The sequence below is a fragment of the Pan paniscus genome, chromosome 18 (genome assembly GCF_029289425.2).
Source record: "Pan paniscus chromosome 18, NHGRI_mPanPan1-v2.0_pri, whole genome shotgun sequence".
Taxonomy (NCBI): Eukaryota; Metazoa; Chordata; class Mammalia; order Primates; family Hominidae; genus Pan; species Pan paniscus.
In genome coordinates, this window is record NC_073267.2 from 79,659,899 (window position 1) to 79,684,985 (window position 25,087).

A 25,087-nucleotide genomic window follows, 5' to 3' on the forward strand; every position below is an offset into this window, starting at 1 on the left:
AGCACCCCTCTATATGCCCTTTTTTTGCCTGCCACCATGTAAGATGTGACTTTGTTCCTTCTTCGTCTTCCGCCATGACTGTGAGGCCTCCCCAGCCATGTGGAACTGTGAGTCCATTAAACCTCTTTCCTTTATAAATTACCCCATCTTGGTTATGCCTTTATTAGCAACCTGAGAACAGACTGGTACACTTGGACTATAGGTGCACAACACCATCCCCAGTTAAGTTTTTTTGTAGAGAGAGGTTCTCCCTATATGCCCAGGCTGGTTTTGAACTCCTGGCCTCAAGTGATCCTCCTGTCCCAGCCTCCCAAACTGCTGGGATTATGGGTATGAACCATGGTGTCCAGACATCAGAATACATTTTATTTTATTTTTGTTTTACTTTATTTTATTTTTTTTGAGGCAGAGTCTCACTCTGTCGCCCAGGCTGGAGCGCAGTGGCACGATCTCGGCTCACTGCAACCTCCGCCTCCCGGTTCAAGCGATTCTCCTGCCTCAGCATCCTGAGTAGCTGGGATGACAGTCACCTGCCACCACACCCAGCTAATTTTTGTATTTTTAGTAGAGATGGGGTTTCACCATGTTGGCCAGTCTGGTCTCAAACTCCTGACCTCAAGTGATCCACCCGCCTTCACCTCCCATAGTCCTTTTTTTTTTTGAGATGGAGTCTCGCTCTGTCATCCAGGCTGGAGTGCAGTGGCATGATCTCGGCTCACTGCAACCTCCGCCTCCCGGGTTCAAATGATTCTCCTGCCTCAGCCTCCTGAGTAGCCGGGATTACAGGTGCCCGCCACCACACCTGGCTAATTTTGTATTTTTAGTAGAGACGGGGTTTCTCCATGTTGGCCAGGCTGGTCTTGAACTCCTGACCTCGGGTGATCCACCCGCCTCGGCCTCCCGAAGTGCTGGGATGACAGGCGTGAGCCACCGCACCTGGCTGCCTTCGGACCTCTCGGTGGGAGGAACGTGTGGGTCCTATTCAAGCATCAGCTCTGTCTCCCACCTGCTCTCACCTCCGTGGGCACACCTGGTTCTCGGCACCCGTGGCAGCTGGGCTGTTGAGCCTCGGCTGGGGTTTGCAGAGGTTTTCTGGGAAGAGCTACTCCAATTCAGGCGAGACTGGCAGATCTGGAGAATTCCACGGCCCCGGGGACCCAGGGCAGCTGTCGTGACTGTGGGGTGCAAGGACCTGGTGGCCAGGTGGATCCCAGGCATTGCGATGGGCTCCATGGTGAGCTGTGGAAAAGAGCCTGGGTCCTGGATTTTATATCTGGGAATCTGCTTGCCCACAACCACACTTGCCCACGGCTTTCCTCGTAGTGTTAAAAGCAGCTACTTTTAGGCTGGGCGCGGTGGCTCACGCCTGTCATCCCAGCACTTTGGGAGGCTGAGGCGGGCGGATCACCTGAGGTCAGGAGTTCGAGACCAGCCTGGCCAACATGGCGAAACCCCGTCTCCACTAAAAATACAAAAAATCACCTGGGCATGGTGGCATGTGCCTGTAATCCCAGCTACTCAGGAGGCTGAGGCAGGAGAATCGCTTGAACCCGAGAGGCTGAGGTGGCAATGAGCTGAGATCGTGCCGTTTCACTCCAGCCTGGGTGACAAAGACTGAAACTCTGACTCAAAAAAAAAAAAAAAAAAAAAAAAGAATGTTGCTGGTATCTGCCCCAAAGCAGCTTGCTTTAGTTATAGTGTTAAAAGCGGCTACTTTTGGGCCGGGCATGTTGGCTCACGCCTGTCATCCCAGCACTTTGAGAGGCCAAGGTGGGCGGATCACCTGAGGTCAGGAGTTTGAGACCAGCCTGGCCAACATGGTGAAACCCTGTCTCTACTAAAAATACAAAAATCACCTGGTCACGGTGGCGGGCGCCTGTAATTCCAGCTACTTGGGAGGCTGAGGCAGGAGAATTGCTTGAACCCGGGAGGCGGAGGTTGCAGTGAGCCAAGATCGCACCACTGCACTCCAGCCTCGGTGACAGAGTGAGACTGTGTCTAAATAAATAAATAAATAAATAAATAAATTGGGGCCGGGCGCGGTGGCTCACACCTGTCATCCCAGCACTTTGGGAGGCCCAGGCGGGTGGATCACGAGGTCAGGAGATCAAGACCATCCTGGCTAACATAGTGAAACCCCGTCTCTACTAAAAATACAAAAAAAATTAGCTGGGCATCGTGGCGGGCGCCTGTAGTCCCAGCTACTCGGGAGGCTGAGGCAGGAGAATGGCGTGAACCCGGGAAGCGGAGCTTGCAGTGAGCCGAGATCGCACCACTGCACTGCAGCCTGGGCGACAGAGCGAGACTCCATCTCAAAACAAAGAAACAAGCAAACAAACAAACAAAAAAACTTAAAAATTAGCCAGCTGTGGTGGTGCACACCTCTAGTCCCAGCTACTTAGGAGGCTGAGGCAGGAGAATGGGGTGAACCTGGGAGGTGGAGCTTGCAGTGAGCTGAGATTGCACCACTGCACTCCAGCCTGGGTGGCAGAGCGAGACTCTGTCTCAAAAAAAAAAAAAAAAACCTTAAAAATTAGCCAGATGTGGCGGTGCACACCTATAGTCCCAGCTACTCAGGAGGCTGAGGCAGGAGGATTGCCTGAGCCTAGGAGGTCAAGGCTGCAGTTAGCTGTGATCGCACCACTGCACTCCAGCCTGGGCAACAGACCAAGACCTCGTCTCCAAAAAAAAAAAATAAATAAAGTTGCAATGACTCCCATTGCCGATTCAAAGAGCTTTTATGAATGTCTCAATATACTTGCCTAGCCTACATGCCTGTTTTTGGATTCAAACGCAAAGTTTTGTTCACCGTAGGTGGGAGATCAAGTTGGCAACAATAGTGTTCCAAGGTAATACACCCTGTATCTCAGAGAAATTGAAATATAACCATCTCAGAGGTTTTTTGTTTCTTTGGTTTTTTGAGACTGTCTCAAAGAAAAAAATTGAAACCCTGCTCCAGGGCTAGGAACCCACAAATTTGAGGACAGCTGTCACTGTCGGTATCAAACTTGTCTTTAGTTTTTCAGCTGAGGTCTTGCTCTGTTGCCCAGGCTGGAGTGCAGTGTTGGGATCTCAGCTCCTTGCAGCCTCAACCCTCTGGGCTCCACCAATCCTCCTGCATCAGCCTCCCGAGTAGCTGGGACTACAGGTGTGCGCCACCATGCCTGACTAATTTTAAATTTGTTTTTTGAGAGATGCGGGTCTTGCTATATTGTCCACACTGGTTTCAAACTCCTGGCCTCAAGCGATGCTCTCATATCGGCCTCCTGAGTGGTTGGGACTACGAGCGTGAGGCACCATGCTCGGCTAATTTTATTTTTAAATTGTTTGTAGAGGCCAGGTGCAGTGGCTCTTGCCTGTAATCCCAGCACTTTGGGAGGCCGAGGCCGGTGGATTGCTTGAGCCCAGGAGTTCAAGACCAGCCTTGCCAGTATGGCAAAACCTCATCTCTACTAAAAAAAATACAAAAAAAAAAATTAGCCAGGTGTGATGGTGTGTGCCTGTTATCCCAGCTACTCGGGAGACTAAGGCAGGAGAATTGCTTGAACCTGGGAGGCGGAGGTTGCAGTGAGCTGAGATCGTGGGTGACAGCGAAAGTCTGTCTCAAAAAGAAAAAAAAAAATCAATGCTTTGTGAAAATACAGCCGGTGACCACGGACCCCCCTAGGCACAGCCTCAAGCCACCCAGAAGAAGATGGAAAAGGATTTTCTTTTAAATCAGCGAGATTTAAATAAGCATGGCGAGCACAGCTGGGAGGCCCCGCCAGGAATTCCAAAGGTTGAAAGGGGCCGTGTCCGCTCCCCCATCCTGGAAATAGTCTCCATGGAGCTGCGGAGTCCGGGTGGGCGCCGGGGACGAGCTTTCAACAGCTCACCTGGCCCCAACATTCCGTCCACACATTCCACGACCAAGACAGCCGCCCCTTGCGAGGGATTAACCGAGGGTCACGCTTAGTGGCAGGAATGCACGCGCCCGATTTAGACATCCCGCTTGGCATCGGCGGTCGGGGTGGCTTGCAAAGGCCCGGGGTGGGTGGATGCCGGAGACGCTGGAGCTCTGAGGTCTACAGGAGGAATTGCTTTTCCGATGGGTTGGTCAGGGAGGAAGGAAGCTGGGGAGAAGCCGGGAGTCCCAGCCTCCACAATGCCTGACCTTCCAAAACGAGCCAGGCCCCTCGGACAGGATGGCAGCCCCCCTCCCGGCCAGCATGACTTCAGGCCTGGGGAAGGTGCCACCTTCCGAATTAGAAGGGCACTGGTTCCCACCCGCGGGGAACCGTAACACAGCGTCTCCCTCCTTCCTCCAGGACCCACGGCTGAGCTCGGAGCTGCCCAAGAGCTCGGGATGTGGGGTGCAGAGCAGAGGAGAACCCCCCCGCCCGAGTCCTTGGGGCATAGGGTCTTTTTCAGGGCCATCTGCGGAAAGAGGACCTGCGTGTTTACCACCCAGGGGCCCTTGTCTTTGCTGCTTAGCTGTGTTTAGGTCCCCGTTGCTGGGTGATACTGGGGAGACGTAAACAGACCTTGGTCAGCCGGGGCTGGGGCAGGAGCAGGTGCAGCTGGACTCCAGGGCAAGGGCCGGCTGCTGCACACAGTCATGCTGAAAAGCATGTCAAAAATAAAAGGAGCAGGGGAAATGGCACCTTTTATTTTTTATTTTATTATTATTATTATTATCATTTTTGAGATGGAGTTTCGCTCTTGTTACCCAGGCTGGAGTGCAATGGTGCCATCTTGGCTCACTGCAACCTCCGCCTCCCGGGTTCAAGGGATTCTCCTGCCTCAGCCTCCCGAGTAGCTGGGATGACAGGTGCCCAACACCACGCCTGGCTAATTTTTGTATTTTTAGTGGAGATGGGGTCTCGCCGTGTCGGCCAGGCTGTTCTTGAACTCCTGACCTCAGGTGATCCACCTGCTTCGGCCTCCCAAAGTGCTAGGATTACAGGCGTGAGCCACCGTGCCCGGCCTATTTTTTATTTATTATTAATATTTTTGAGGCGGAGTTTCACTCTTGTTGCCCAGGCTGGAGTGCAGTGGCGGGATCTCGGCTCATTGCAACCTCCGCCGCCTGGGTTCAAGTGATTCTCCTGCCTCATTCTCCCAAAGTGCTGAGATTACATGCATGCACCACCATGCTTGGCTAATTTTGTATTTTTAGTAGAGACGGGGTTTCACCATGTTGGTCAGGCTGGTCTCGAACTCCTGACCTCAGGTGATCCACCCTCCTCTGCCTCCCAGAGTGCTGGGATTACAGGTGTGAGCCACCGTGCCCGCCTTCAATTTTCAAAACCACACATTTATGGATAATGCAGCACTCGGGAGAGGGATGACTCTGGGTACACTATTGTGGGTATTTTTTCTGTGTGTGTGTTCTTTTTCTGGAGACAGAGTCTTGGGATGATACTGTGTCTGGTGACCCCCAGGGCCTGGGGGTCTTTTGTGAACTGCTCTGCCTCCGTAATCCAGCTATCACAGTCTTTGAAGAAAGATCAATAATTAACCAATTGCAAAACACAGCGGAATTCGATTCCTGGTGCTCCTGTAACAAAGAACTACCAGGAGGGTGGCCCCTACCAGGAGGGTGGCCCCTACCGAGAGGGTGGCCCAAAGCAACAGGAACATATCCTCTCCCCATCCTGGAGGCCGGAAGTCTGAGGTGCAGGTGTCTCAGGGCCGCGCTCCCTCCAGAGGCTCTAGGGGAGGGTCCTTCCTGCCTCTCCCAGCTCCTGGGGGCTCCAGGTGTCCCTGAGCTTGTGGCTGCATCACTGCAGTCTCTGCCTCCATCTCCACGTGGCCTTCTCCTCTGTGTCTGTGTCTCCTCTTCCGTCTCTTAGAAGGACACCTGCCATTGCATTTAGAGCCCACCCTAATCCAGGATGATCTCATCTCAAGCTCCTTGAGTTAATTATATCTGCAAAGACCCTATTTTCTTTTCTTTCTTTTTTCTTTTCTTTTCTTTCTTTCTTTCTTTCTTTCTTTTTTTTTTTTTTTTTTTTTTTTCTGAGACAGACTCTTGCTCTGTTGCCCAGGCTGGAGTGCAGTGGCACAATCTCGGCTCACTGCAACCTCCGCCTCCTGAGTTCAAACAATTCTCCTGCCTCAGCCTCCTGAATAGCGGGGATTACAGGCATGCACGACCACATCCAGCTAATTTTTGTATTTTTAGTAGAGACGGGGTTTCACCATGTTGGCCAGGCTGGTCTCAAACTCCTGACCTCAGGTGATCCACCCACCTCGGCTTCCCAAAGTGCTGGGATGACAGGTGTGAGCCACCTCACCTGGACCTATTTTATTTTTATTTTTTATTTTTTGCAAGGAAGGAATGAAGGGATTTATTGAAAATGGAAGTACCCTCCACAGCGTGGGAGGAGACCCAGAAGAGGAGCTCAAAGACTAAAGGGACGGGCTTTTAAAGACATTTAATTAAAAGGAATTAAATTTCCCTTATGACATTTAGAAAAAAAAAAATCAAGTCCAAATGGTACAAAACGGTCAGCTTGCTTTGTGCCTTGGCGGCCGCATATGGAACATCATTAGAATAGAACCGGAAGCGTCTAGATTTTCACTTTTCACCCTGATGAAAGCAGTCACCAATTTTCTCTAATTATTTTGCAATTAAGCATCCGAGCATCCCAGGTAGCGTGGACTCCCACAGCTCTTAAACCAAATACCTGACTGTTTGAAATTAATTATAAAAATGGATCAAGGGGTGGTTTTCACGTGGTGGCTGATGAATGCTTTCCGAGTCTTGTTTTCCTGTTCGTTTACTGTGGTACGTAAGACGTACAGAACATAAAATTCACCGTGTGAGCCATTTTTGTTTGTTAGTTTGTTTCTGAGACGGAGTCTCGCTATGTCGCCCAGGCTGGAGTGCAGTGGCGTGATCTCAGATCACTGCAACCTCCACCTCCTGGTTCAAGCGATTCTCCTGCCTCAGCCTTCTGAGTAGCTGGGATGACAGGCGCCCACCACCACGCCTGGCTAATTTTTTGTATTTTTAGTAGACACAGGGTTTCACCATGTTGGCCAGGCTGGTCTCGAACTCCTGACCTCGTGATCCGCCCGCCTCGGCCTCCCAAAGTGCTGGGATGACAGGCGTGAGCCACCATGCCCGGCCCGAAGCCTGGTTTTCACATGGTGGCTGATGAATGCTTTCTGAGTCTTGTTTTCCTGTTTGTTTACCGTGGTACGTAACACGTACAGAACATAAAATTCACCGTGTGAGCCATTTTTGTTTGTTAGTTTGTTTTCGAGACGGAGTCTCGCTCTGTCACCCAGGCTGGAGTGCAGTGGTGTGATCTCGGCTCACTGCAACCTTTGCCTCCCGGGTTTACGCCATTCTCCTGCCTCAGCTTCCCGAGTAGCTGGGATGACAGGCGCCCGCCACCACACCCGGCTAATTTTTTGCATTTTTAGTAGAGATGGGATTTCGCTGTGTTAGCCAGGATGGTCTCGATCTCCTGACCTCGTGATCCGCCCGCCTCGGCCTCCCAAAGTTCTGGGATGACAGGCGTGAGCCACTGCGCCCGACCCGGTGTTTATTATTATTATTTTTTAATGCAAAAGAACATATTTAGATGAAAAGTAGTTTATCCGAAAGATGCAGACATAGGCACATACATTTCTAGGAGACATACATGGAAGGAAGTGTTCAGTTCTGTCCTTGTCCTCCTGACCACAGGCATGCACCACCGTGCCAGCCTCATTTTGTATTTTCTGTAGAGATAGGGTCTCCCTATGCTGCCCAGGCTGGGGTGCAGTGGCATGATCTTGGCTCACTGCAGCCTGCAATCCTCGGGCTCAAGCAATCCTCCTGCCTCAGCCTCCCAAGTACTGGGACCACAGGCATGCACCACCGTGCCAGCCTCATTTTGTATTTTCTGTAGAGATAGGGTCTCCCTATGTTGCCCACGCTGCTCTGAAACTCTGGGCTCCAGCGATCCTCCCATCTCGGCCTCCCAAAGTGCTGGGATTACAGGTGTGCACTACGGCTCCCAGCCCTGATGATGGGCTTGGAGAACAAGAGGGTGATAACGTCGCCAAATTCAAACTCACGTCCTCCTGCTTCTGAGCATGTTGAGAGCTGGTGGGCGGGGAGGTAGGTGTGGGGCTGCGGCTCTGGGCTCCCCAGGTGCCCACGCTGAGCTGTCCAGGAGGCTGACAGGGAGGACGTCCCTTCGGTATCCCCCTTTTGCCGCAGAAGAGCCCGTGTGGACCCCTGAGTCCCTGACCACCAGGCAGCCAAGGCCATCCTGGGGTCTCCGGATTGAGACCCCAAGAGGGGGTTCCTGGATCTCGTGCAAGAAAGAATTCACGGCAAGTTTGCAGTGCAAAATAAAAGCAAGCTTATTTAGAAAGTAAAATGGGGCCGGGCGCGGTGTTTCACGCCTGTCATCCCAGCACTTTGGGAGGCCAGGGCAGGTGGATCATGAGGTCAGGAGATCGAGACCAGCCTGGCCAGCATCGTGAAACCCTGTCTCTACTAAAAATACAAAAAATTAGCCGGACGTGGTGGTGGGCACCTGTAATCCCAGCTACTCGGGAGACTGAGGCAGGAGAATCACTTGAACCCGGGAGGTGGAGGTTGCAGTGAGCTGAGATCATGCCGCTGCACTCCAGCCTGGGCGACAGAGCGAGACTGTGTCTCAAAAAAAAAAAAAAAAAAAGAATTGTCTATATGGGTACACGTGCTCTGCTACAAGGGTTTGTGATAAAGGATTAATTTTCTTAATTACTATACTTTGCAAGAATCAGTATTATTGTTATTATTTTTTGAGACGGAGTCTCGCTCTGTCACCCAGGCTGGAGTGCAATGGCGCGATCTCAGCTCACTGCAACCTCCACCTCCTGGGTTCAAGCCATTCTCCTGCCTCAGCCTCCTGAGTAGCTGGGACTACAGGCATCTGCCACCACGCCCGGCTAATCGTTGTACTTTTAATAGAGATGGGTTTTACCATATTGGCCAGGCTGGTCTCGAACCCCTGACTTCCTGATCCGCCCGCCTCGGCCTCCCGAAGTGCTGGGATTACAGGTGTGAGCCACTGCACCCGGCCGAGAATTGGTATTATGTTTAGAGCAAAATTAGGAATATGCCTTTGTTGTCCAGATATTAGGATACCTGGACACTCCCAAGTCTGGGTCTGTTTAGTAAATACTTTTTTTTTTGAGATGGAGTTTCGCTCTTGTTGCCCAGACTGGAGTGCAGTGGTGCGATCTCAGCTCACCTCAACCTCCTCCTCCCGGGTTCAAGGAATTCTCCTGCCTCAGCCTCCCGAGTAGCTGGGATGACAGGTGCCCACCACCACACCCGGCTAATTTTGTATTTTTTAGTAGAGACGGGGTTTCTCCGTGTTGGTCAGGCTGGCCTCGAACTGCCAACCTCATGTGATCCACCCGCCTCGGCCTCCGAAAGTGCTGGGATTACAGGCGTGAGCCACCGTGCCAGTAAACATTATCAATTTCTTCCTTTTTTTTTTTTCTGAGATGGAGTCTCACTCTGTCCCCAGGCTGGAGTGCAGTGGTGCAATCTCTGCTCACTGCAACCTCCACCTCCTGGGTTCAAGTCATTCTCCTGCATCAGCCTCCTGAGTAGCTGCGATTACAGGCACCCGCCACCACGCCCGGCTAATTTTTGTGTTTTTAGTAGAGATGGAGTTTCACCATGTTGGTCAGGCTGGTCTTGAACTCCTCACCTCAAGCGATCCACCCGCCTCGGCCTCCCAAAGCGCTGGGATTCCAGGCGTGAGCTACCGCGCCCGGCGTAATTCGTTCCCTTAACCGTAAACGTCTCCAGGCGAGGAATGCTGAACTTTCTGAGAAGGCAGCCAGCAAGTTCCAGCCTCATTTTCCAGCCGTCAGTCAAGATGGAGTCACTGTGGTTCATTCGCCTCTGACAACGGGTCCTCCCGGACGCCACGTGGCTTGTTCTGAAGCCAGGCCGGAGACACCGTCTGGACCCCACAGTGCTCCCCAGGGACGCCTCCAAAAGGATCCCACCCCAGGGAGCCGTGCAAACACCATAAATCCTGCTAATTGCTACGTTCCCGGCAGCCAGAATCCGTGGTCTCTCTATAGTGGCCTCACGGTCTCCAGCCAAGAGCTCAATCTTGCTTCTGGACAAATATTACCGAGAAACGTCTGCAAACCCCGGGCGCCCGGCTCCCACATCACAGGGGCTGCGTCTCAGAAAACAACTTGTTTCTGCCGATCCACCCCCCACCGCCGCCTCCCCGGGCACCTCGCCACACAGGACGCTCTGGGCTTCCCATAAGAACACCCGTGTCTGTGACCTGCGGGTGGGGTCACCTCCCCGGCCTACATGCAAGGTGAGGCAGGGTGGCTCACCTGGGGCTTACCTGCCTGAGGGGGTCCTGCCCACGGCTCTGCAACAGAATAGAATAATCAGGGCATTGTGTGGCAGTGCCTTCTCCCTGCCCCAGCCCGAGGCACTGTGCCCACCATAGGAGGGAGGGCACTTGTTCCCCTCCTATCTCAGCCACTCTGCCCACGTGTGTCCCCACAAAACGGGGTCCGTGCAGCCCTGGGGCCGGTCACCGTACTGCATCCTCCTGACAAAGCCAGAAAGAAACCGGCTCTTTGATTTTAACATTAAAAAAAAAAAGGGCTGCCTTCTGCTTGCAAAAGAAATGCACACAGGCTGCTGGCAGAAAGTTCTGGAAGATGATAAAGGAAAAAATAAATTAATTCGAGAAAACTTTGAGACACCTAACGGCACAAATACCCTCAGTCTTTAGAGAACAGTTGGGGATACACATTCTAGCTCATTTCCCCATGGAACTTTTATTTTTATTTTTTGAGATGAGTCTCTCTGTGTTGCCGAGGCTGGAGTGCAATGGTGTGATCTCAGCTCACTGCAACCTCTGCTCCCGGGTTGAAGCAATCCTCCTGCCTCAGCCTCCCGAGTAGCTGGGATTACAGGCGTGTGCCACCACGCCTGGGTAATTTTGTATTTTTAGTAGAGACTGGGTTTCACTATCTTAGTCAGGCTGGTCTCGAGCTTCTGACCTCAGGTGATCCATCCGTCTCGGCCTCTTAAAGTGCTGGGATGACAGGCATGAGCCACCGCATCTGGCCTTGCCTTTTTTTTTTTTTTTTTTTTTTTTTGAGATGGAGTCTTGCTCTTATTGCCCAGGCTGGAGTGCAATGGGTGAACTCGGCTCACTGCAACCTCTGCCTCCTGGGTTCAAGTGATCCTCCTGCCTCAGCCTCCCGAGTAGCTGGAATTACAGGCACCCGCCACCACGCCTGGCTAATTTTGTATTTTTAGTAGAGATGGGGTTTCACTATGTTAGTCAGGCTGGTCTCGAACTCCTGACCTCAGGTGATCCACCTGCCTCGGCCTCCCAAAGTGCTGGGATTCCAGGCGTGAGCCACCATACCTGGCCCCTGCAGCATTTTTAAAATATCATTACCCCTTCAAAGACACCTCCAGGAGCAGCCAAAGTTGGTACCCGTGTTATTCCCCATCTCAACACCCTGTGAATTCATTTCTCCAAAAGAACTCATCACAAGCAGGCCACGTGCGGTGGCTCACACCAGTCATCCCAGCACTTTGGGAGGCCAAGGCGGGTGGATCATCTGAGGTCAAGAGTTCGAGACCAGCCTGGCCAACAAGGTGCAACCCCCTCTCTGCTAAAAATACAAAAAATTAGCTGGGCCTGGTGGCGGGCGCCTGTAGTCCCAGCTACTCGGGAGGCGGAGGCGGGAGAATGGCATGAACCCGGGAGGCGGAGCTTGCAGTGAGCCGAGATCGCGCCACTGCACTCCAGCCTGGGCAACAGAGCGAGACTCTGTCTCCAAAAAAAAAAAAAAAGTGCTGAAAAGAAGCACGAAGGAGGAGCTGGCTGTGCGCAGGGAAAAGCAATGCAGGAAGAAGGATCAGCGTGTGCAAAGACTCTGAGCTGGGAAAAACCTCTGTGTATTCCAAGAACCAAGACAGGGAGGCAGGCTTAGGGTGGAGAGGAGGATGGCAAGGTGGAGGGTTGAAGGGTTGCCCAGCAGCCTGCAGGGCTGATTGGGAGCTCAGATATTCCATGACAAGGACAAAGGGAAGGGGTCTGTATGCAGCTGTGTCTCCGCTCTCTTTCTTGCTCAGAGCATGGAGACCTCGAGTCCAGCTTCCTTTGCATGCGTAGGGGCCTCTCTGGGTGATGGAGCCCTCCTGAGTGGTAGGTTGGGAGAACCACAGAATTAACCGCACCCTCCAGAGTCTCTCTCAACCAAGGGCTGTCAACGGTGGGTGCATAAATACCTGGGAGGGGCCGGGTGCGGTGGTTCACGCCTGTCATCCCAGCACTTTGGGAGGACAAGGCGGGTGGATCACCTGAGGTCAAGAGTTCGAGACCAGCCTGGCCAACATGGTGCAACCCTCTCTCTGCTAAAAATACAAAAAATTAGCTGGGTGTGGTGGTGGGAGCCTGTAATCCCAGCTACTCGAGAGGCTGAGGCAGGAGAATCGCTTGAACCCGGGAGGCGGAGGTTGCAGTGAGCCGAGATCGTGCCATTGCACTCCAGCCTGGGTGAGAGAAAGAAACTGTTTAAAATAAATGAATAAAGGAATAAATAAATAAATAAATGAAAGAAAATAAAAGAAAAAGATTAAAAAATAGAAGACATTCTAGAATCAAACCCCCTAAATTCTAGATCTTGCCACCAAATGATCATGAGCTCCAGAAAACAGGGAAAACACCTCTGGGGCTTATGTCTTTCCCGCCTGCATCCGATGAGCCTTAGGTGACCGCTGGGGACGGTACTGAGGGTTCCGGGCAGATGAAAGCCACATCTGCATGCAGAGAAAACTCCAGTGGGGTCAGAGGTGGTGCCGCTAGCAGGTGCACCCTCTCAGAGGCTGCAGCATCGTGTTTAGAAGCCAGGTGGGGGGCGGGGGGGCAGGTGTGTCTCATCGCACACGTGTGAACGGAGTGCCGGGGGCCCCTCTTCTCCTGAGCCCCCAAAGGCACGAGCCGGTGGGTCTCGGGAGTTGTGGGGCGATTCCTGGAGGGGGCTCTGTGCAAAGTGTTGTCATATCAGCCAGGAAAACACCCCCTTGCCACAGCCTCAAGTCAACCCAATCTCGTCTGAAAGGCTTGGATGGAGGTGGGGGGGTTTCTGGCTTCCATCGCTGGAGCGGTGGCCGCAGGGCTGGTCTTCACCGTCATCATGATGTCACCATCATCCTCACGTTGGGTGTCTCCCTGGATTCTCAGCTCTCCAGGGAGGCGGTGACGGCCCATCCCACCAGGTGCCCACGGAGGCAGGGTCCCCGGGATGCAGGCTTGACCTCAGAGGGAAACCCACCTGAGCCACTCTAGGGGGAGGGGACACAAGGACCCCCCAAAGGCCTGGTCGGCTGAGGTCATGGTTTATCCCGGGGTTGGGGGAGGGGACACCAGGACCCCCCAAAGGCCTGGTTGGCTGAGGTCATGGTTTATCCCGGGGTTGGAGCAGAACGGGCCATGGAGGATGGAGAATGGGCCGTGGAGGATGGGCTCAGGGAGTGTTTGTTCACGGCGTGAATTCACACAGAATCTTCCTCCTTCCCTTCCTTCCTTCTGTCCCTCTCTTCCTCCCTCCTTCCTTCCTTCCTCCCTCCTTTCTTTCCTTGTTTCCTTCATTCCTTTATTCCTTCCTTCCTCCCTCCTTCTTTCTTTCCTTGTTTCCTTCATTCCTTTATTCCTTCCTTCCTCCCTCCTTCCTTCTTTCCTTCCTCGCTTCCTCCCTCCTTCCTTCCTTCCTTCTTTCATCCCTCCCTTCTTCCCTTCCTTCCTTTCCTCCTTCTCTCCCTATCTCCCTCCCTCCCTTCTTTCCCTCCTTCCTTTCTTCATTCCTCCCTCACTCCCTTCCTCCGTCCCTTCTTCCCTTCCTTTCTTCCTTCTTTCCTCCCTCCCTCCTTTCCTTCCCTCCTTCCTTTCAATTTCCTCCCTCCCTCCCTCCCTCCCTGCCTTTCTTCCTTCCTTTCTTCCTGGACAGCCTGGCATCTGCACCGTGTCCTGCTGAGCCTCCTGCCAGCTCTGTGGCCTCGTTGGGGGGGGGGGCATGTCTCAGCATCTTTGCACCTCAGCTTCCCCATCTGTGAGGCAGGGACGGCAGCAGGCATCCCTCGAGGTCACCCCTCCAGCATTTGTTTACAGCTTTCTCACATGAACTTAGATCCATGGAAAAGCGTCACCCTGACTCGTCAACCTGCAAAAATGGCCCAGGACAGAGAGGGGGGCCCTTGGGATGGTGGCAGCCGGGACCCGAGGCTGTTGTCCGGTCGTAGAGCCTTAGAGGCTGTTGGCGGTGTAGACGCAGGTCCCAGGCTGCAAGCTGCCTGTCTCCTCTGCCTCATGCTCTTCTTTTCTATTTATTTATTTTTAAGACAGGGTCTCACTCTGTCACCCAGGCTGGAGTGCAGTGGTGCGATCTTGGCTCACCGCAGCTTCCAACTCCTGGGCTCAAGCCGTCCTCCCGCCTCAGCCTCCCGAGCAGCGGAGACCACAGGCATGTGCCCGGCTAATTTTCTAATGTTTTGTAGAGATGACGTCTTTGCTACCTTGCCCAGGCTGGTGTTGAACTCCTGGGCTCAAGGCCTCCTCTCGCCCTGGTCTCCCAAAGTGCTGGGATTAGAGGTGTGAGCCACCACGTCTGGCCAACATGTCTTTTGGGGGGGACATAATTCTCAACCAAATTGCCTCTGTCTCTCCTTCTCACTCTCTCTCTCTACACACACACACACACACACACACACACACAGCTTGTATGTATATATGCATTTATATAGGTGTAGAGGTATTTGTGCATATAGAGATATATATGATCTAGATGTATATTTAACCCATTAGAAGATGATTTTCATGGCTGATGTTTCACTGAATATCTCTCCTTCTCTCTCTGTCTCTCCACAGACACCTTGTATGTATATACGCATTTATACAGGTGTGGAGGTGTTTGTGCATATATAGCTATATATGATATATACGTATATTTAAACCATTAGAACATGATTTCCATTGCTAATATTTCAGTGAATATCTCTTTTCTATCTCTCTCTCACTCCACACACACACACAGATACACACACACCTTGTATGTATATATGCATTTATATAGGTGTAGAGGTATTTGTGCATATAGAGATATATATGATCTACATGTCTGTTTAAACCATTAGAAGATGATTTTCATGCTGATAGTACTTCAGTGAATATCTCTTAAAAATAATGATCGCACACTTCCCTCATGAAAAGCAATGGTTCCCTAAACACAGACTGTCTGGTCCATCTCGGAGTTTCCACAGTCATGACTCACATGCAAGCAACGTACAACTATCGCAGGGGTGGGGTCCTTCCCTCCCAGACAGGCTCACGAGGAGGCCGTGCAAAGCCTCAGAGCACTGGAACCAGGACGGCCACTCCAGTGACATAAAAGGCACACGGGTGACAGTACGGCCACCGCAGTGACAGGACGGCCACCCCAGAGACAGCACGGAGACCCCAGAGACAGGACGAAGACTCCAGAGACAGGACAGACACCCCAGAGATAGGACGGACACCCCAGAGACAGGACGGTCACCCCAGAGACAGGACGGAGACTCCAGAGACAGGACGGACACCCCAGAGACAGGACGGAGACTCCAGACACAGGACGGACACCCCAGAGACAGGACGGAGACTCCAGACACAGGACGGACACCCCAGAGACAGCACGGACACCCCAGAGACAGGACGGAGACTCCAGAGACAGGACGGACACCCCAGAGACAGGACGGAGACCCCAGAGACAGCACGGTCACCCCAGAGACAGGACGGTCACCCCAGAGACAGGACGGAGACTCCAGAGACAGGACGGACACCCCAGAGACAGGACGGAGACTCCAGACACAGGACGGACACCCCAGAGACAGCACGGACACCCCAGAGACAGCACGGAGACTCCAGAGACAGGACGGAGACCCCAGAGACAGGACGGAGACCCCAGAGACAGGACGGACACCCCAGAGACAGGACGGACACCCCAGAGACAGGACGGAGACCCCAGAGACAGCACGGACACCCCAGAGACAGGACGGACACGCCAGAGACAGGACGGAGACCCCAGAGACAGGACGGACAGCCCAGACACAGGACGGACACCCCAGAGACAGGACGGACACCCCAGAGACAGCACGGACACCCCAGAGACAGGACGGACACGCCAGAGACAGGACGGAGACCCCAGACACAGGACAGAGACTCCAGAGACAGCACGGACACCCCAGAGACAGGACGGACACCCCAGAGACAGGACGGAGACTCCAGAGACAGGACGGACACCCCAGAGACAGCACGGACACCCCAGAGACAGCACGGAGACCCCAGAGAAAGGACGGACAGCCCAGACACAGGACAGACACCCCGGAGACAGGACGGACACCCCAGAGACAGGACAGACACCTCAGAGACAGGACGGAGACTCCAGAGACAGGACGGAGACTCCAGAGACAGCACGGACACCCCAGAGACAGGACGGACACGCCAGAGACAGGACGGAGACCCCAGACACAGGACAGAGACTCCAGAGACAGCACGGACACCCCAGAGACAGGACGGACACCCCAGAGACAGGACGGAGACTCCAGAGATAGGACGGACACCCCAGAGACAGCACGGACACCCCAGAGACAGCACGGAGACCCCAGAGAAAGGACGGACAGCCCAGACACAGGACGGACACCCCAGAGACAGGACGGACACCCCAGAGACAGGACAGACACCGCAGACACAGGACGGAGACCCCAGAGACAGGACGGAGACCCCAGAGACAGGATGGAGACCCCAGAGACAGCACGGACACCCCACAGACGGCACGGACACCCCAGAGACAGGACGGACACCCCACAGACAGGACGGACACCCCACAGACAGGACGGACACGCCAGAGACAGCACGGACAGCCCAGAGACAGGACGGAGACCCCCAGAGACAGGACGGACACCCCAGAGACAGGATGGACACCCCAGAGACAGGATGGAGACTCCAGAGACAGCACGGACACCCCACAGACAGGACGGACACCCCAGAGACAGCACGGACAGCCCAGAGACAGGATGGAGACCCCCAGAGACAGGACGGACACCACAGACCCAGGACGGACACCCCAGAGACAGGATGGAGATCCCCAGAGACAGGACGGACACCACAGACCCAGGACGGACACCCCAGAGACAGGACAGCCGCTCCGGCCCCGTGTTTTTCATCACATATTTTCTCTTCGGCCACACGATGGCAGTGGCACCTACGGAAACGGTGGACCTTTGTCGGACCCTTTGCTGAGTTTTGAAACACGTCACTGCCTTCACCCTTGTGGGTCCCCAGGCTGCGAACCCCGGGACCCCCTTCCCGCCTCGTGGGCCGGCGCTCAGGTCTTTAAATTCATCCCGAACCGGGATCAAGCCCCTTCCCTCCCCCGGCTCCCAACCCCGTGCCGTTCAGACCCTGTAACCGGCTACTTCAGAACCGACGTCGTGAAACCTTTGCTCGACTGTGTTTCTGACGCTCCCCTCACAAAACAGAAGCTGTCGGGAGTGAGCAATCATCTAGCCCAGGAGATGAAAATCAGCCACGTTTCACTTTGCACCGTCTCCTCATCCCCCCCATTCTCTGCCACATTTCCAAGATTCCAAGGAAGGAAGCCGCTTCTCGGACCCGGGTCTCAAGCTGTGCGGAAAAGGCCAAGGACACATTTCCGTGTCTGTAGACGCAGCAGGCGGCCGCCATGGCCTCTTGGGCAAAAGACTCCCATTCCCGGCTTTGCCTGCAGACACCCCTCCTCACACGGGCTCTGGAGGTCTGTTGGGGTTTTCATCAAAAAGTTTATTTTTTTTGTGGTTTGTTTTTTCTAGACAGGGTCTCATTCTGTCATCCGGGCTGGAGCACAGGGGGAATGATCTCAGCTCAGGGCAGCCTCCGGCTCCTGGCCTCAAGTGATCCTCCTGCCTCAGCCTCCCGAGTAGCCGGGACCACAGGCACCTGCCAACCACACCCAACTCATTTTTTTGTATTTTTTTGTATTTTTTTGTTCAGACAGGGTTTCTCCACGTTGCCTGGGCTGGTCTTGAACTCCTAACCTCAGGTGATCCACCCGCCTCAGCCTCCCGAGTAGCCAGGACCACAGGCACCTGCCACCACACCCAACTCATTTTTTTTTGTATTTTTTTGTAGAGACAGGGTTTCACCTTGTTGGCCAGGCTGGTCTCAAACTCCTGACCTCAGGTGATCTGCATGCCTCAGCCTCCCAAAGTGTTAGGATTACAGGCATCAGCCACTGTGCCTGGCCGTGTGAAATCCTGTTTTTAAAGACAGGCGATGGTTGTTTTTGCAGGCAGTGCCTCACACGACACAGGAGCAAACTCTCGCCAACCTGCATTGACAGCACAGCTGTCACCCTCACCCAGGGGTTAAGGGGTCGGCTTCTGCCTTGGGCTCAGGACCCTGGAGGTGGAGTCTGGGGTGTTGGGTGGACTCTGGGTGTTGGGTGGAGTCTGGGTGTTGGGTGGAGTGTCGGTATTGGTGTGGTGGGTGGAGTCTGGGTGTTGGGGTTGTGGGTGGGGTCTGGGGTGTTGGGGTGTTGGGTAGAGTCTGGGTGTTGGGTGGTGGGTGGACTCTGGGCGTTGGGGTGTTGGGTGGAGCCTGGCTGTTGGGTGGTAGGTGGAGGCTGGGTGTTGAGGTGTTGGGTTGAGTCTGGAGTGTTGCAGTGGTGAGTGGACTCTGGGTGTTGGGGTGTTGGGTAGAGTCTGGGTGTTGGGTGGTGGGTGGACTCTGGCTGTTGGGGTGTTGGGTGGAGCCTGGCTGTTGGGTGGAGTCTGGGTGTTGAGGTGTTGAGTAGAGTCTGGAGTGTTGCAGTGGTGAGTGGACTCTGGGTGTTGGGGTGTTGGGTGGAGCCTGGCTGTTGGGTGGTAGGTGGAGGCTGGGTGTTGAGGTGTTGGGTAGAGTCTGGAGTGTTGCAGTGGTGAGTGGACTCTGGGTGTTGGGGTGTTGGGTGGACTCTGGGTGTTGGGTGGTGGGTGGAGTCTGGGTGTTGGGTGGAGTCTGGGTGTTGGGGTGTTGGGTAGAGTCTGGAGTGTTGCAGTTGTGAGTGGACTCTGGGTGTTGGGGTGTTAGGTGGAGCCTGGCTGTTGGGTGGTAGGTGGAGGCTGGATGTTGGGTGGAGTCTGGGTGTCGGGATGGTGAGTGGACTCTGGGTGTTGGGTGCTGGGTGGACTCTGGGCTCTTGGGGTGGCAGCTGGAGTTGAGGGCTGATGGGGAGGACACATCTCTCTGTGGAGCCCAGCGTCTCAGTGCCCACTGCAAGGGGCATGTGAGCCTGAATGCTAGACGCTTCCATGGACCTGGGGAATGTCATCCTGGGGGTGCTCTGTACGGGGGATTCACATTGGAGTCGGGGGACCCAGGGCTTCCCTCTCGCGAGTGAGCAGAGAACCACCTTCTCTGAGGCTCAGAGGCACAAGACCAAGATTACACGTACTTAGCTCAAGTCTCAGCTGACTGAGGGACCCCGTCCTCAGTGTGGGTCATCATTGGCCGCAAAGGACCCAACCAGTGCAGAATGTGCACCACATTGGGTGGGAGGCAAAGAGAGACACCTCAAATCTTCAGCTCTCTATCCGGCTCCATCCTTTGGTTTAAGACCCAGGGGTGAGTGAAGGAAAATGGTTGTTCTTCCTTCTAGCCCTATTCACAATATCGAAGACGTGGAATCCATCTAGGGGCCCATCAACCATGGACAAGACAAAGAAAACGTGGCTGATGTTGTAAAACTGAAGCTCCAAGCCGAGGGCGTCTCCATGTGTGAGATTCAGACGGGCCTTTAACTCTTGTTGTGCGAGGGTGCGATATTGGTGAAGTCTAATGTTCCATTTTTTACGTCCCTTAAGTGGAGGGAGCTGTGGTTTCATGGGCTCATAGAGATGCATAATTAATTATGTAAAAATGGAACATTCCCCAAGACCACAGAAGGTGGGGCAACCAGAATTCCACTGCTTTAAATGTGCCATATGAAAAAAAATCACTTTGGGTCGGGCGCGGTGGCTCATGTCTGTCATCCCAGCACTTTGGCAGGTTGAGGCAGGTGGATCACCTGAGGTCAGGAGTTCGAGACCAGCCTGGCCAACATGGTGAAACCCCGTCTCCAATATAAATATATACACATACATATATTAGCTGGGTGGGGGGTGTGTGCCTGTAATCCCAGTTACTTGGGAGGCTGAGACAGGAGAATCGCTTGAACCCTGGAGGCGGAGGTTTTAGAGAGCCAAGATCGGACTACTGCATTCCAGCCTAACGACAGAGCGAGCCTCTGTCTTAAAAAAAAAAAATTACTTTTGGCTGGACTCAGTGGCTCATGCCCGTCATCCCAGCACTTTGGGAGGCCGAGGTGGGTGGATCACCTGAGGGCAGGAGTTTGAGACCAGCCTGGCCAACATGGTGAAACCCCGTCTCTACTAAAAATACAAAAAAAAAAAAAAAAAAAAAAAAAAAAAAAAAAATTAGCTGCGCGTGGTGGCAGGTGCCTGTAATCCCAGCTACTCGGGAGGCTGAGACAGGAGAATCACTTGAACCCGGGAGGCGGAGGTTGCAGTGAGCTGGGATCGGAGTGCTGCATTCCAGCCTAATGACAGAGAGAGACTCTGTCTCAAAAAAAAAAAAAAAAAAATTACTCTTGGCTGGACTCTGTGGCTCACGCCTGTAATCCCAGCACTTTGGGAGGCCGAGGCGGGCAGAACACCTGAGGGCAGGAGCTCGAGACCAGCCTGACCAACATGGTGAAACCCTGTAAAAAAAAAAAAAAAAATAGCTGGGCGTGGTGGCAGGCACCTGTCATCCCAGCTACTCGGGAGGCTGAGACAGGAGAATCACTTGAACCCGGGAGGCGGAGGTTGCAGTGAGCCGAGATCGTACCATTCATTGCACTCCAGCCTGGGCCACAGAGCGAGACTCCGTCTCAAAAAACAAACAAACAAACAAACAAAAACCAAAAACAAAATCAGTGTTACCAAAACTGCAAGCTCAAGAAACATTCTAAGAATCCAAGTTTACAGAAGTAAAGTGAGTCTTTGAAGACGTCACATGGGTTTAATAATTTCGGCTTAAGAAAGAAACCCAGCTCTCTGCCTTTTCTCTGATCGAGGTGAAATACAAAAGTGTGTGCTTTCCGTCTTCATACGGGTTTCCTGATCAAATAAACTACCCTCCTGAGACTATGAACAATGCACATTTGTGTGCGATTATGTCGAATCATCATTCTGACAATTTTTTTTTTTTTTTTTTGAGACACAGTCTTGCTCTGTCATCCAGTCTGGAGTGCGGTGGTACGAGCATAGCTCATTGTAGCCTCAACCTCCTGGGCTCAAGCAATCCTCCCGCCTCAGCCTCCTGAGTAGCTAGGCCTGCAGGTGCACGCCACCACGCCTGGCTAATTAAAAAAAATATCTGTGGCCGGGTGCAGTGGTCACACCTGTAATCCCAGCACTTTGGGAGGCCGAGGCAGGTGGATCACCTGAGGTCAGGAGTTCGAGACCAGCCTGGCCAACATGGTGAAATCCTATCTCTACTAAAAATACAAAAAAAAAGAAAAAAAAAATTATCCAGGCGTGGTGGCATTACACTTCCTCTCTCACTCTGTGGCCCAGGCTGGAGTGAAATGCCACAATCTCGGCTCACTGCAACCTCCACCTCCTGGGTTCAAGTGATTCTCCTGCCTCAGCCTCCCAAGTAGCTGGGATTACAGGCACGTGCCACCACCCCGGTTAATTTTTGTATTTTTAATAGAGACGGGGTTTCATCATGTTGCCCAGGCTGGTCTTGAACTCCCAACCTCAGGTGATCTGCCCGATTTGGCCTCCCAAAGTACTAGAATTACAGCCTTGAGCCACGGTGCCTGGCCTAATTTCCCATCTTTTATTCAGACAGCCAACAGATCTTTTTTTTTTTTTTTTTTTTTTGATGGAGTCTCGTTCTGTCACCAGGCTGGAGTGCAGTGGTGCGGTCTCGGCTCACTGCAAGCTCCGCCTCCCGGGTTCACACCATTCTCCTGCCTCAGCCTCTCCAGTAGCTGGGACTACAGGTGCCTGCCACCACGCCTGGATACTTCTTTGTATTTTTAGTAGAGACGGGGTTTCACCGTGTTAGCCAGGATGGTCTCGATCTCCTGACCTTGTGATCCACCTGCCTTGGCCTCCCAAAGTGCTGGCATGACAGGCGTGAGCCACCGCGCCCGGCCCAACAGCTCTTTAAGTGGCTTGATTATGACCCTTGCACACTGGCACCTGTCTTTGGGATGTTGGCAAGGGCATGGACCCATGGATTAGTCAAGCACCAACAGGGGCTCAGAAGGAAGGAGAGAATCTATATGGGAGGCTGGCACATGGCAAGGGATGATTCCTTCATTGCTGCAAAGGCAATGAAGAAGGAAGAAGGAGGCAATGAACAAAGGAAGAAAGAAAGGAGGGAAGGGAGGGAGGGAACAAAGGAAGAAAGGAAGGAAGGAGGGATGGAAGGAAGTAAGGGGAAGGAGAAAGGGAGGGAAGGACGAAAGGAAGGAAGGAGGGAAGGAAGGAAGGGGAAGGAGGGAGGGAGGGAAGGAGGAAAGGAAGGAAGGAGGGAAGGAAGGAAGGAAAGGGAAAGAGGGAGGGAGGGAAGGATGAAAGGAAGGAAGGAGGGAGGGAAGGAAGGAAGGGGAAGGAGGAAGGGAGGGAAGGATGAAAGGAAGGAAGGAAGGGGAAGGAGGGAGGGAGGGAAGGAGGAAAGGAAGGAGGGAGGGAAGGAAGGAAGGGGAAGGAGGGAGGGAGGGAAGGAAGGAAGGAAGGGGAAGGAGGGAGGGAGGGAAGGATGAAAGGAAGGAAGGAGGGAAGGAAGGAAGGAAGGGAAAGGAGGGAAGGATGAAAGGAAGGAAGGAAGGAGGGATGGAAGGAAGGAAGGAAGGAAGGAAGGAAAGGAGGGAAGCTTCCCTCCATTCTTCCATTCTAGCAGCAGCATACACTGCCCAGCCCGGGCTGCGTTTCCAGACTCTCTGTGACCTGGTGTGGCTGTGAGTCTTACTCAGTGTGCTTGAGCCGAAATGTCACCAGCTGCCCGCCGACCTGGGATGTCACCTTGGGCCGTTCTGTTTTCTCCCGTTCACCGGTCAAGACACTGAAACTCGGGAGCTTTTGGCGGCCGAGCTGCATGAAGGGACTTCAAGAGATGAGGAGACGGACCCCGTGGAAACCTCTCCCACCTGGCGATTGGTGAGGGGGACAGAGGCGACGGCAGAGGCGGTTTCATTTTGTGCTTTGAGACGGCCGTTTTGAGGTTGGGAGGCAGCCGCGATGGGAGTTGGGTTTGTCAATGGCATTTTTTTTCTTTTTTCTTTTTTATTATTATACTTTAAGATTTAGGGTACATGTGCACAACGTGCAGGTTAGTTACATAGGTATACATGTGCCATGTTGGTGTGCTGCACCCACTAACTCGTCATTTACATTGGGTATATCTCCTAAAGCTATCCCTCCCCCTCCCCGAGGAAACAACAGGTGCTGGAGAGGATGTGGAGAAATAGGAACACTTTTACACTGTTGGTGGGAGTGTAAACTAGTTCAACCATTGTGGAAGTCAGTGTGGCGATTCCTCAGGGATCTAGAACTAGAAATACCCTTTGACCCAGCCATCCCATTACTGAGTATATACCCAAAGGAATATAAATCATGCTGCTATAAAGACACATGCACACGTATGTTTATTGCGGCACTATTCACAATAACAAAGACTTGGAACCAACCCAAATGTCCAACAACGATAGACTGGATTAAGAAAATGTGGCACATATACACCATGGAATACTATGCAGCTATCAAAAAGGATGAGTTCATGTCCTTTGTAGGGACGTGGATGAAATTGGAAATCATCATTCTCAGTAAACTATAGCAAGGACTAAAAACCAAACACTGCATGTTCTCACTCATAGGTGGGAATTGAACAATGAGAACACATGGACACAGCGTGGGGAACATCACACATCGGGGCCTGTTGTGGGGTGGGGTGGAGGGAGGACGGATAGCATTAGGAGATATACCTAATGCTATACCAACATGGCACATGTATACGTGTATAACAAACCTGCACGTTGTGCACATGGACCCTAAAACTTAAAGTATAATAATAATAATAATAAAACTGACCAGGATTTCCCCTCAGAAGGGCCCTTTCCCTGAGGGTCTTCGCTCCCCGAGGCGGACCCTACAGTGATCCGTGTGGGGGTTCCTGGGCGGCGGTCGTCCCCTCCCAGGTCTCCTGGCACTGATCTCACCTGCGGGGGCCTCTCCGGCCTGGCTCTTTGATGTGCAGAGATGGCGAAGAAGAAAATAACTTTAAAAATGGTGAGAAGCTGTCATTGAAGTTAACATAAAAGAGGATGATGCGGGGTGTTAATTGGTCTGTCTCTGGCATAATTTGGGCCCGGGAGACGGGGTCCCTGGGCCCCTCGCCCGAGAGCAGAGACTCACATCTTTAATTCAGCAATCTTTGTATTAATTACCTCTGGATAGGTACGCTTTGATTGGGAGCGCTTTCTTATAAAATCACAGCGTATCGTCTGCCTTAAGATAAATAGATGAGAGTTGAGCTGGGGAAAGAGAAAAAAAAAGAGTTCATTCGACTCTGAATATCAAATTCAGGATAAAACACCACTGATTCTCGGTCATTCTCAGTGGGGGAAGGAGCTTCTATTCTTGAGCCAGCCCACGACACGGACCGTGGCTGTCAGCGCTGTGAGAGGCACCTGGGTCTCCCCGAGCTGAGGACGGATGAGATTTGTACCTACAGCTTTGTATCCGGTCCTGGGAGGTGCCTCCTTGCCAGTGAAGGACCAGAACTCACGGCCGGCCGTGGGTGCCTGGCGCCGGGATGGGCAGGAGCTGTGGCCCCAGGTCCCGGGTGTGGGTGAGGCCCCAGGAAAGGGGAAAATTCACTGGGAAAATGGAGAAGTGAGCAAAGAGGAGGGGAGGGGTCCTGCAGGTGGAGGGGGTGGGAAAAGACAGGGGTGTCCCAGGGACCCGTCCAGACCGCAGGATGGT

The 25,087-nt window shown here is 53.1% G+C and overlaps 1 protein-coding gene across 1 annotated transcript; it reads left to right on the forward strand.

The window, feature by feature from the left end:
* The first annotated feature begins 4,208 nt into the window (after nucleotides 1-4,208).
* On the forward strand, nucleotides 4,209-8,942 carry LOC129394119 (protein GVQW1-like). Its single transcript, XM_055099318.2, has 3 exons — nucleotides 4,209-4,352; nucleotides 7,243-7,360; nucleotides 8,535-8,942. Exons 1-3 carry the CDS (start codon nucleotides 4,209-4,211, stop codon nucleotides 8,591-8,593), a joined length of 321 nt encoding a protein of 106 aa, XP_054955293.1. The 3' UTR covers nucleotides 8,594-8,942.
* The last annotated feature ends 16,145 nt before the right edge of the window (nucleotides 8,943-25,087 follow it).